This window comes from Oculina patagonica, chromosome 10 (assembly GCF_052425735.1).
Source record: "Oculina patagonica isolate OP01 chromosome 10, crgOcupat, whole genome shotgun sequence".
Taxonomy (NCBI): domain Eukaryota; kingdom Metazoa; phylum Cnidaria; class Anthozoa; order Scleractinia; family Oculinidae; genus Oculina; species Oculina patagonica.
Genome location: NC_135767.1, coordinates 16,118,887 through 16,131,838, shown reverse-complemented (window position 1 = coordinate 16,131,838; position 12,952 = coordinate 16,118,887). Strand labels below are relative to the sequence as shown.

The following is a 12,952-nucleotide window of genomic DNA, read 5'->3' as shown; positions in this document are numbered from 1 at the left end:
TCGAATCCTAATTAGGACCCTCATAGAATGGAAGAGAGCTCCGTGATCGATGTATGGATTTTGTTTAATAACTGTCCTTCTCCTTACGCGTAATATTGAGCTCGTTGGGGAGTGAAAAAGTGTAGATCGTGTTTTTTATAACTGAGAGAACTAACCGATGCAATCTTTTGAGTTCTTTGATCCGGGCTTCAGTGTTATTGTTGTTCCCGGGCATGAAAAACACACACGGCTCTCATTACGGGGCTGAAAGGAGCGTCGGTCGCATAAAGAACATGGAGCAAGTCCCGTTGAGGAAAACGATCCAGCGCGGCAAGGTACTGAGGGAAATAATAAATTATCGTTAGCAATGCATGTAAACTAAATGAAGATTTGGTAAAAAAAATACAATGGCGCAACATAAGATACAAAAACTCACAGTACTTCATACGAACATGTCTTAATGTAGATACTGATACATTTAAACACAATCCAACACTGGCAGTATTATAAAGAAAATTCAATTCATTGCTAACAAGGAGCACTGTTTCAAAACGCTAAGACAATTGGCATAAGTTAGCAACTACATGACCAAGTCTATGTGTAGGTTACATTATGCACAACCCAAGTTTGGTTTCTTTATACGAACAAAAGTGTTGCTACCTCTTGGTTTTGAAGGATACTAGTTCATCCCGGGCCACCCTCATAGACCTTTTTCTCAGGTTGCCCAAAAATTACAACTACCCATTTAGTATATATTCGTGGATACAGACACTGTTTGTAAATGTGGTAACTGTCTTTCTAAAGAACACAAGGAAGCATACCAGACTAAAGCAAGAACCAGCATATCTAGATTATTTACTTAGACTACTCAATCTCTTCAGAGATTAATTATAATTCGGAACACATGATGTAACAGATTAATTGAATATCTTTTGAATACCTCCACATTGCGTAGAGCTGTTGGATCCCTCAGCAGAAGTCGTTTGGTTTTCACCACATTTTAGGCATATTTTTTGTCCTTCCATGTCTTGATAATAACCCTTGTCACAAACAAAGCAAGGCTCCATTCCGGTGGGAGAATATGCGCCAGGTTTGCAAAGAGCTTTTCGTGAAAGACAAGTTAAAAGTAACTGGCATTTATCAAGTTATTAGTTTTCTATATTAATTGGAACGCTCTCCTTTTCATTCGATACATAAATTGAATTTTACCACAAAGGCTTTCAATCGAGATTTATAATTAGAGAAATCTCTTTCCGTCTGACTTTCGACCCCCCCCCCCCGCGCTCCCCCTCCCCCCCCCCCCCAATTTTCCATACTGATGTATTAGCGCAGAACTGTAGAGGTGCTTGTAATAATATTTTTTGGTATTTTCCATGTCGAGCGTCGTTAGATCTTCCCAACATGGAAATAATTGTGCCGACGAAGAGACATTTTTTTGTCGTGAAGCTAATTAAAGAACTTAGTTACCTAAACAGCTGGAACTGTTATCTGTTCTGGAATCTGTTGTTGACGTCCTTGGTGGACACATTATACACTTTTCCTGTCCAACCAACTCCTGGTATGTTCCGATGGGACAGTCCTTACAAGTGCCAGTTTTCTTGTCTAAATAACTACCCATTGTACAATGCACTGTGAAATAAAATAAAAAAGGATCCAAAGATAAAACAAGCAGTTTCTATGAACGTAAAACGCACAAATTCGACCTTTTTCAGCTGTAAACTAAAACGAGATATTCAAGTTATTTATAGAGAAAAAGCCAAACCTGCTTGTAATAATGACATTGACATCTTACAATTTCCGCAATTGATGAATAAAGTTTCAGCATCATTCATCCTCCCCACTCCCCTCTTCCCTTGTACGTCCCAGGGTTAAAGGTGGACAGATTTCTTTTAGATGCTTTTTGCTACTGTATAACTTGATGTAAATATGTATTTTTCATAAACGTTTATGGGTCACAACACATTCAAGGCACTTGTCGTGCTACGCTTTATTGAAGTTAAAAAATGATACTTAGTGACCAATGTTCTTAAGAGTCTTCCTTGTATCCTCTTACAAAAGAAGTATTTGGGTCGCCGCATGCCATTTGATACGCGACCACCCCTCAATAATCTCACATCGAACTTAAAAACTCTCAAAACTATTTCATCTTTTAAATTTCATTTAAAATCAAAATTAATGGAGAAGTTTTTAACATAGATTAATTAGGAGTAATTCATTTTATCCAAATTTTTATCATTGTAATTTTTTGTCATTGTAATGTTTATCATTGTAATTTTTATAATTTTAAAATTGTTACTTCTATTGTAATTTATTGTCACTGAAAAGCCCCGCAAGGGGAGTGTAAAATTAAAGTATTGTATTGTTTTGTAAACTACGATAAAATATAATTTTGAATTCAGGAAACGTTCTATTTATAGTTATGACATAAAACACTTAATATGCTACGCTATGTAATTTTCGACAATTTTTGACATCTTTGTGATAAATTGGCTAATCAAAATGCACAAAGTGAGGGAAGCGGAGTAAACAGCTGTCACAGAGCTTACATTAGACTCGACAACTCCGCCTCTTGAATTTTTTGGCACTTTGTTGGCCAGTTGTGTTCAAAAATGTATTCGGTGGAACACTGTAATGTCTGTAATAAGATATATCTTTCCTATATTATACTTACAGCAATAACCATCTCTGAAAGTTTGTCCCTTGGTACAGAATGGTTTTGGTTCTGATATGTTGAATGAGTTTTTGTTGATTATGAACACGGTACCATTGACGTTCAGACTCAAGCTGCCATTATCAACTGCAATCTTGATGCGTCTGCTGATGTTTTTTGCCATCTGCACGCCTGCTTCGCCAACCATTAACTGGCCTTCTTTAGTGTCATTCGCTTCAATGCCATCGAGCGCCACTGTAAAAATTAAATAGAGAAAGGAGTGTATTGCACAAAGAATTCAACTTCAAATGATAATCTTCATGTAACATCTGCAAGTGTGAAATTACATTGCTTATGTTTTGTCTTGATTAATAAGTATGCCTCTTTTTTATGTGGTGGCCAAATTGGAAGGTGGATAGATAGATATGTACAAATACTACATGACAGATAGATATTTGCTTATTTGTATGTTTGTGTTTACTTAGGATTTCATCATTTAGTTAGTTCTTTTAACCTACCAACGATATCTAGAGTGATTGTTGTTCGCGGAATTGATCGTCGCATTATGCTATGATGACTAAAAATGTCTGAAAAAAAAGCAAAATATTGAATGACAGGATGAAAAGTCGTGCTTTTCAAATAAGAGGTTCATGTGCTACCCTTTGTTATGCAGTTAAAAGTAGTCTGTAGTTTAACTTCTAGCGTGCAAAAATGGAAATGATAGCTGTGGAAAAGTACTGTCATTTACAACTGATTACGAGGCTGTAAAATATGGTTAGAACTTGTAAGTCTTAGTTGACTATTATTAGAATGGGCCAAGATGCAAACTTCCTTGCATTTATTTCAGTTTTTAAACTTAGATTTGTTGTTTTCTTTTGTGTGTCTGTCCAACGTCCTTCCTTCAGTTCATCAGTCATTCTATTGTCCGCCTGTCCTAACCTCCGTCCGACTACCCGATCGTCTGTCCGACCGTATCTCCGTCCCACCGTCTATCTATCTGTCTGTCTGTCTGTCTGTCTGTCTGTCTGTCTGTCTGTCTGTCTGTATGTCTGCCCGTCTGTTTGTCTGTCTGTCTGTCTGTCTATTTGTCTGTCTGTCTGTCTGTCTGTCTGTCTGTCTGTTTGTCTGTCTGTTTGTCTGTCTGTCTGTCTGTCTGTCTGTTAAACTGTTTGTCTGTTTGTTTGTTTTCAATTAGTTTACGTTGCTTGTGAACTCAAGAACTCTTGGGAACGAAAGCAACAACGACTTCAAAGAGTTAGTTCTATAATCTATTGTAACATAAATGCAACTTGTCCGTACCTGCTGCACGTTTTCTCCGCACAGAAACGACCTCAGAGCACGTCACATTGACATTTTTAGCCCTACACTTGTCTTTAACAGCTGGGTCACGACAGACGTTATTGAAAAAAGAGTCATTCAGTATTTTGATGAAGTTTTGTTTTATCTGTGCCTGAGCTTCTGGCGTCGTGCAATCACCATAGTAGTAATGCAAATCCATTGCCATCCGGACATCGCCTGGACGGTACACCTCTACCAAGATTTTATAGACAAACACGTTAGTTCATTCTTGGGTTATAAAAATGTGTAAGTGTCTTGAAATGAAGAAATGGAATACTGTTAAGTTGAACGCTAATAAATACGCGCATATATCATTAAAACGGAGTATTACCCCTGAAAATTCATCATTTAAAAACCTGCACGTCAAAACACGGTCGTCCAAAAAGTTGTTAAAGTCAAAATGACGCCGACAAGCATGGATGCGAAAAAAAAAAATTTAAGGTAGGTAGTGGATGCTCCTTCAACGGGCTTCTCGTACTCTTAAGGAATATTAATTAAAAAGAAAATTGCAAGTTGTTTTGACTTTAATGAAATAATTTACATATTACGTGCGCTCTGATTGGCCAAATTAGTTTTAAAAAAGATATGTACATTGTACCGGTCAACTCCCGTTTCAAACATGACCGTACCGCTACGCTCGACCACGCATAAGGACTAAGAATTAAGACGTTAGTGTAATGCCTTATTTGGTCTTTGTGAAGGTTAAAATAAAGGATATGGTTCTCTTAAATGAATATTATGAAAATTTTAAATTTTAAGAATTCTTTCGCCCACCACAGTTGGAGCGAAGGATCTAGAGAATAATGAAACCGCAGAGACAAACATATGAGAAATAACATAATGAACAGGTCCGGGCTTTCACCGGACTGGAAAAATGTTAAAAACATGGAGATCGTTCCATTCAACATTTACTCAGAAACTTTATTTAAAGGGAATAGAAACTACATCAAATTGGTCGGGATGAAAGCATTCTTAAGGCAAAGTCCTTGACTTGTACGCGCTTGAATTATACTGTTAGTTTTATGTGCTTTCAGTGCTTTCTGCCAAGTCTGTTATTCTGCGAAAACTACGAAAAAAGAAATAAAATAAATTCATAAAAAATTTCTAAGGCAGATTTTGTGGAACTAACTTTTATTCTCAGTCTGTGAAATTGGTAAACTTTTAGTTTTCGTGTAGTCTTTTACTTTCGCGATGAATTCGGCCATAATTTGCTAGATTTCTACGTCAAAGAACTTTAAAATCATTGAATACATTTTTTTTACCTTTACAGTTTCCTTTTTCTTTTCTTTCGTATGACCTTTATAGCATTAAGAGAACTTTTAGTGTTTTTGTCGCGTTGATGTTGTGTCAAAGCTGAGCCTGGGTTTAATTCTTTCCGCCGCTGTGATTGGTTTAACCCGTCATCCGATGAACTTAATGAGAATGTGACTTTTAATCACGAAATATAAAATAGATTCCTATTTCTTTAACAAAAGTTTTCCAAAATAATTTCACAAAAGCAATAAACTGCACATTCTAGGGTTTTAATTTGCTGGCGTAAGAAAACTTCTTGGGATGTTCGGAGAACACTCGAAAAGCTTGTAAGTCACCAGCCGTCAGGCGGGTGATTTACAAGCTTTTCTCGTGTTCTCCCATCATCTTGTTTGGTTTTGTTTCGCCAGTAAAGACCTAGAGAGTGCGGTCTATTGCTTAAGTAGCAGCTATTATAGTTGTATTATAAAACTACAATCATACAATCAACCAATTAATCAGTCAATCAATCAATCAAACTTTATTCAAGGAGGCAACACGTAATAGATAAATGAGTAATAAATTTGTAACCCTCATAAACATACGAGTAAAAAAATTCTTACTTGAACAATCCGGAAACCGATTACTTGGGAACCAAGTTCCTGATGCTCCGCAAACCCACATGCTTTGAAGCAAAGGCTGTGCAAAATCTGATGTGTTACTACAAAAAGGAGAACAAAACGTTCCAAACATCCAGTCGTCACAAGCCTTGGCTCCTCCTCTGGGTGGAAGCAGGTCACTACATTTTGTCGCTAAATAAGGAAAATTGTAACAGTAGGTATTAAGGGTGTTACTACTTGACAAAGAGTTGATGTTGCTAGCTTGTGCTACTAACAGAGTGGCACGTACAGGTCGCACGAACTGTTTGTTACAACTTTGAAACTATTTTTTTAAAGTTTTGCACTCTTGGGAGTTGAAGTCGAAGTCAATCACTTAATACTTACGTTTTATTGTGATGGTAAACTGGCAGACAGCTGGGCTATTATTGGGATTGCTGTCAGAAGCTGTGCAATGCACATTCCAGGTTCCCCAGTAAAACTCAGTTCCACTTTGATGACTACATTTTACCACCAATGGTTTATTACTGTTGTCTTTAAACTGGGGGTCGTTCCACGACACCACTGTTTTCATCTTCGTGGCAGTAATGTCTTGGTCTGGAGGGCAGTATACAACCACGGGACCTAAGTTATCTGCGGTGAAAACACATCAAAGAATTGTTTCAAGTTATGTAATTCTTGGGAATACAAAAAGTCTCGCATGGTCTCACCCTCCAAAACAACTTTAAACGAGCATTCTTTCCTGTTTCCATTCGTATCTTTTGCGGTGTACACAACAATGGTCGTTTTATTGAAGATGTGTGGTGGACGAATCCCTGACGGAACAACTGTTACTTGTGGGGCCAGGTTACTGTTGTCTAGGGCGATAGGTTCGGTCCAGTTGACTAATGATGTAGAATTTACGCTTAGGCTTGCACGAATATCTGAAGGGCAGCTTATAAACACTGGTGAGGTAACATCTATTAAAAAAAAATATAAAATAAAAATATATGATCAACAGACGCAACTTCCGTCGGGAAGCGAAGCCCACTTATGGAGGCTCATAACAGTTTCCAGCTCTTATACTTTGATGGGTCAGTGCTAAATTTATCCGTTACTGCAATAAAAATGATAACAAACAAATGCCCAATCATTGATAAACAAATTGTGATTTTTTTTTCTTGACTTCATTTATAATCATAGCAACAGTGAAACAGGTTCAAACACCCTTAATTGAAGCTTTAAGTGCTAATAACTCAAAAAAGTAGTCCGGTTACTCCCAATTTTTTTTTTTATTATTATTGAATAATTATCAGCATGTTAAGAGAAAACTTCCAGCAGAGTTAAAAATAGTTCTCCTGAGTGGTTTCAGAACCACCGAAAAATTAAGGTGGGTCTGAAACCGCTCCACAGATCACCCCCTCCCCCCTCACCCAGGAACTGAAAGCGATAAATGATAGAGATTGACAACAATAACTGCCTTTGTAACAATAATTAACTTATAAATATCCCTCACCAAAGCATTTCAAAATCGACGACTCATTTTTGCTCCACCTTCCGTCATTCTCGCAATAAACATCGGTAACGTTCCCGTCTCCTTGGAAACCATGTCTGCACTCAAAATAGCAAGTAGTTCCGCTGACCGGAAAAGACGTACACTTGTGTGGGTAAATAAAACCATTTTGAGGTGCACTTAGAGAGGAACACGTCCGTACTGAAATAAAAAAACAAAAAAAACAAAAACAAAACAATGATGATGATGATAATGATGATGATGACGATGATGATGATGATGATGATGATGATGATGATGATGATGATGAGAAAACTTAAAGGAAACTTGAAGAAAAGGGGGGCAACACGAGTAAGTAAGTAAGTAAGTAAGTAGGTAGGTAGGTAGGTAGGTAGGTAGGTAGGTAGGTAGGTAGGTAGGTAGGTAGGTAGGTAGGTAGGTAGGTAGGTAAGTAGGTAGGTAGGTAGGTAGGTAGGTAGGTAGGTAGGTAGGTAGGTAAGTAGGTAGGATATATGAATCTCGTAAATGATCATGAAAATTAACTGAGGGCGGATCACAAAATTGAATTTTCCCGCCCACCACGAAGGAACTAGCGAAAACGCAGAGACAAACATATGAGAAGGAACACAATAAACAGGTACGCTTTAACTGGACTGGAAAAATATTAAAAACATGGATATGGTTCCATTCAACATAAACTCGGAAACTTTATATGAAAGGAATTAAAAAAAACCTAATCAAATTGGTCGCGATGAACATGAATTATTTTGATGGCAGAACCTCACGCTGAGCTCTTAGCTTGTACGCGCTTGAATTTTATTTTCAGTTTTACGTGCTTTCAGTGCTTTCTCCCAAGTCTGTTATTCGGCGTAAACGAAAGAATATGGAACAAATAAATTCATAACAAATTTCTAAAGCACTGTTTGTGGAACTAACCTTTATTCTGAATACCTTCGTCAGTCGGTGAAATTTGTAAACTTCTAAAGTTCTCGTGTTTCTTTTACCCGCTTTTACTTTCGCGATGAATGACTCCGGTCATAATTTGCTAGATTTCCACGTCAAAGAACTTTAAAATCGTTGAATATATTTTATACCGTGACAGTCTGTCTTTTCCCTTTCCTTTCTTATGACTTCCATAGCTTTAAGAGAACTTTGAAACGTTTTGTCGCGTCGATTTTTGGATTTTGTGTGTGGAGCTTAACTTGTGTTTTATTCTTTCGGCCGCTGTGATTGGTTTGCCGCGTCATCCGATGAACTTGTTGAGAATAAGACATTTGATCACGAAAAAAAAAACAGATTTCTATTTCTTTAAAGAACGTTTTCTATAGTTATTTCATAAAAGCAATAGACCACACTTTCTAGGGCTTTACTGGCGTAATAAAACCACTTGGGATGTTGGGAGAACACTCGAAAAGCTTGTAAATCCCTAGCCTCCGGCTCGAGATTTACAAGCTTTTCTCGTGTTCTCCCAACATCCCGCGTGGCTTTATTACGCCAGTAAAGCCCTAGAAAGTGTGGTCTATTGCTTAAATCGAGGATCGTTATATCGGGGTTCCACTGTACAATTTAAAGTGGTGAGAATAAGATAAACATAAAACTATGATCCTTACACACTCTATTCGAGTTTTCTAAACTCACAAGGTTTGGTCACAAGGTTTAAATATAATTGTCACTTACTTTTACAGACTGGTATCGGTTTGTCCCAGTACCCTGTGATGTGGCCAGGCTTGTGAAAGCAGGTAAGGTTGTCAGCTCCAAGCAAGTTGTATCCAGCATTACAACCTATTTTACATGTGGAGCCATACATGTTATCACAGTCGCCCACAAGAAAGCCATCCAGCGGAGGGAACAGTGTTTGACATCGTAGCACTGAGAAAAGGAACAAAATAAGGAAGGACGATATATATTCTATCAACGAAGAATAACTTACATGCTATCCAGATGAAATTTGCAATGCAGTTAAGGTGTACTTCTTTGAAGTATTCGATTAGAGAAAAAATAAAAAAATATACTCTATACTACCACTTTGCCGTTTAAAAACAATCAATATGTCGCATCGACCGTTTGCAAATACTGAGACGAGATCGCAGGCGATCAGTCGAAACGATTGGATGCGATCGGCAGTTCTCTTATGATCGTCCAGATCTCCTGGTATGACACGTCCTAGTTCCTACACGATGGCAGCCTTCAATGAAAGAGCAAACCTCGTGGCTTCCTATTTTCTTAGCTATTGCAGTTTTACGCGAAGAAGGAAAAGAGACGCTAGAAGGATAGAACACGGGCGATCCAAGCAATCGTGATCGCCCCTTTCGCCGCAGACGTTAGTCTGTGTAATGTTCTCGTATTATCGCGATCGGGGCGATAATTTGGTGAACAGCCTTAAACAGTCACAGCTCTTTTTGCTGAATAGCCATTTACGGGGCCCTATACAGTTATTCGACCAATAGTATAAGGCGTACCCTCGACTGTAACATGAAATTTGCAGATTCTGTAGTTTCCTGCTGCGTCACTGGCGTTGTATATGACCTCGTGCTTTCCTTGGTAGTATATGTTCTTCACACCACTAGAGGTTACAGTCGGTACCAGGCCAGAGTTATCAGTAGCCACAACGGGCAGCCAATTAATAGTTGTATAGTTCTTCTCCATGTCTGCATACTGTTTGATATCACTCGGGCAAGTTAAGCCAAAGGAAGGGGTTTCTACATCTGCAGATATTAGTAACAAATACAGAGGTTCAATGTTTTTATACCAATGCTGTGAATAGGGTAGGGACCAGATATAGTGATAACACATAAAATTGCATTACATTTTAGCATTTCGGATCACAATGTTATCGGTGTCCATGCTAGAGCCCCCATTGTAAAGGGTATTCTGACGGCATAGCTAAGGACTACAAGATAAACGAACCATGAATTTGCAGTCATACATTTTAAATTCTGAGTGAGTATGTTTGTGATTTTATTAAGATTTTAAGAAAACACGGAAAATTAGATAGGAAGAAAATCTAACCTTCACAGAGAGTAGTGGTGTTTTTCGACCACTGTCCATTACTAAGGCAAGTCGCTATTGGTTGTCCATGTAACCTGTAGCCTTTGGGGCATGAGAAGTGACACGTGGTTTCGTATTCTGGAGTGGCTTTGCAAGAGCTTGGTGTTAGATGACCATCTTTTGGAACTTCAAGAGATTTACAACGAACGACTATGAAACGGAAAAAGACAGTTTCGTTAAACCCCGGTCAAACGGTCATGATAGTTGATGAGAGTTGATGAGAGTTCCAACCATCACGCGCGTTTGAACACGAACTATCATGCACTATCATCAACTATCATGCAGTTTGGACGTGCTCAAATTCAACATGATAGTTCATGATAGTTTTTACCGTTTGATCGCGGGGATGATAGTGCATGTGATAGTTTATCGGTCAGTGGTTCAGTCAAGACGGGCTCAATCCAAGATTCATGGCTTCCGCAGAGGAAATTCTATCGTTCGTCGAAGAAGAAAACCGAAATTTAGATTAATATTTGGACTATAGTGAAGCTGAAAACGAGAAAGTAAGTGGGAAGAAGAAGAGTAATAACAGCGTCGAGAAAGCACTGAAAATATCGCTGCCAAAAGCAAGAGATGGCGTGAAAGCATCGGAAACAAGGAAAAAACATGAAAACATTTCTGCACCGAGTGATAGTGGAGTTGAGAACGAGAAAAGCAAAAATGAAATGCGCGAGCGCATTGAGTGATTTCGACAAACTATCATCGACTATCATGGAGCGTTTGATCGCAAACATGATAGTCAATATGATAGTGAATGATAGTTGGAAGCAGTGAACTATCATCAACTATCATGACCGTTTGATCGAGGCTTTACGTTTCCTCCGCGGGAAAATTACATATCTATCACTTGTAGAAGAAAATTAATGATTTACGCAGAGCTCTCCTTTGACCGAAACTACTAAGAATATAAATTAGCTTCTTGCTTTGGTTTTCCACCCATCATTATTTGCCTTCTTTGCCAGCTTTAATTAATGATTTACGCAGAGCTCTCCTTTGACCGAAACTACTAAGAATATAAATTAGCTTCTTGCTTTGGTTTTCCACCCATCATTATTTGCCTTCTTTGCCAGCTTTTATGAGCCTAAAGTTCTTTTCCTTTTGTGTTTAAAAACATAAAAGTAATGCAATATGGCAATAGCCTGCCGTTAGAGTCACATGTGATAATTCAACACTTCTCCTAAATGCATTTTTGTAATAAGATAATCAAAACATCTGAACGAAGCAGCATAGCATTTCAGCAATTGAGGTCCTAATACACACACCAATGATCTACAACCTGATTTTCATCTGTCGATGGGCTTCACTTTGCAGGTATAGATGGGACCCGTTTTAAATATTGGGAAATCTGAAGAAAAAAAACACCCACCCACACACACACACACAATCACAATTCCTTTTCTCGAGGATTGCTGTTTTTCTTGCAAACAAAGTCTCCCATGCCTAGTTTAAACAGAAATTGGAAGTTTTTTTTAACAAAAGGAATAATTCAAAGTATTCCTCCCGTTACCTTGACAGTAAGGTTCTTCTCCAGACCAGGTGCCATTTGCTTGACAGATTCTCTCAGTTGATCCATTTACCTGCCGGTAGCCACGATTGCAGTATAACAGACATTTGTCACCAAATACGTTGTACGAGGAACCGCCTCCGCAACCAGACTGTAGACTGTGAGGGGGTGGGATAAGACGACGGCACCTGACCACTAGAAAAATACAAAGTTAACATCAAATGACACATTTCTCTCTGCAATTTTGTAGACAGAAATGACAAATTTTATTTTGAAAGCTTCGATTGTAAAAAGTTAGTAAGAATGAAGTTTTTCTTAAATATTCTGATAACGTAAAATGAAAACGATATTTGCAACAAAAACCACATAACGCACTACCACGTAAGAGCTGCTAACTGCCCCTGCCTTACGATATGAAAAAGGGCCGTGGAGAACATTTAAGAAATAAAACTAATTTCCATGTATATTAATATATATGAAAGGGTCTTCACCAAGCCACAGCAGAGGTTCATAGAACTTTGAAATGACCTACAGTATTTTAAAGGTTGAAACAAAAAAGTACACGGGTGAACATGTAAATGAGATATGGCTACTTTTGGCTCCCGTTTGTTGTGAATTGCAAACACTCGCGCAATATAGTATGAAATTATAAGTTCGGACATCCTACATTGTCGTTTACGTACATTCACATTTGGTCTCATTTCCTGTCCAGAAGCCCACGGACGTAACTGGATCCTTTTCACAAACTCTGCGGGAAGAGCCTGTCATTGTGTGTCCATCGTGACAAGCGAAGGAGCATTCTGAACCATACTGATTGTCTTTGGTACACTGCGAGGCGCCACCGGCTGGGGCATACAACTTAGGAGAGCAACGGACAACTGAAAAGGAAAAGTCAATATTACGATCCTTTTTATTAGTTTTTATTCCCAGTGTAAAGTGAAACATCGTGTTTTCGTTCTACATTAATTAACGGCAACTGAACCTTCTTTGTTGAGGTGAACGTCGAACTGTCGTTAATTCTAAGCTTGATTTCGAAATTTTCACTTTTTAGAAAATACTTTTTGATGACAGGAACCCATTAGAAAAATACCATG

General features: G+C 38.2%; 2 protein-coding genes across 2 annotated transcripts in view; one reads left to right on the top strand and one right to left on the bottom strand.

The window, feature by feature from the left end:
* Window positions 1-12,952, top strand: part of LOC144628955 (uncharacterized) — a 272,516-nt gene that overhangs the window by 61,739 nt on the left and 197,825 nt on the right. The window lies entirely within an intron of this gene.
* LOC144628959 (uncharacterized) overlaps window positions 1-12,952 on the bottom strand; it is a 41,924-nt gene that overhangs the window by 15,015 nt on the left and 13,957 nt on the right. Inside the window, exons 10-24 of the mRNA XM_078487084.1 lie at window positions 12,542-12,736; window positions 11,862-12,053; window positions 10,316-10,504; window positions 9,766-10,011; window positions 8,984-9,175; window positions 7,310-7,507; window positions 6,525-6,773; window positions 6,202-6,447; window positions 5,821-6,009; window positions 3,929-4,159; window positions 3,148-3,216; window positions 2,651-2,884; window positions 1,447-1,608; window positions 920-1,081; window positions 156-317 (exon numbers count right to left, since the gene is read on the bottom strand). Of these exons, the coding sequence (XP_078343210.1) occupies window positions 156-317; window positions 920-1,081; window positions 1,447-1,608; window positions 2,651-2,884; window positions 3,148-3,216; window positions 3,929-4,159; window positions 5,821-6,009; window positions 6,202-6,447; window positions 6,525-6,773; window positions 7,310-7,507; window positions 8,984-9,175; window positions 9,766-10,011; window positions 10,316-10,504; window positions 11,862-12,053; window positions 12,542-12,736 (2,916 nt within the window). The remainder of the gene's footprint in view (window positions 1-155; window positions 318-919; window positions 1,082-1,446; window positions 1,609-2,650; window positions 2,885-3,147; window positions 3,217-3,928; window positions 4,160-5,820; window positions 6,010-6,201; window positions 6,448-6,524; window positions 6,774-7,309; window positions 7,508-8,983; window positions 9,176-9,765; window positions 10,012-10,315; window positions 10,505-11,861; window positions 12,054-12,541; window positions 12,737-12,952) is intronic.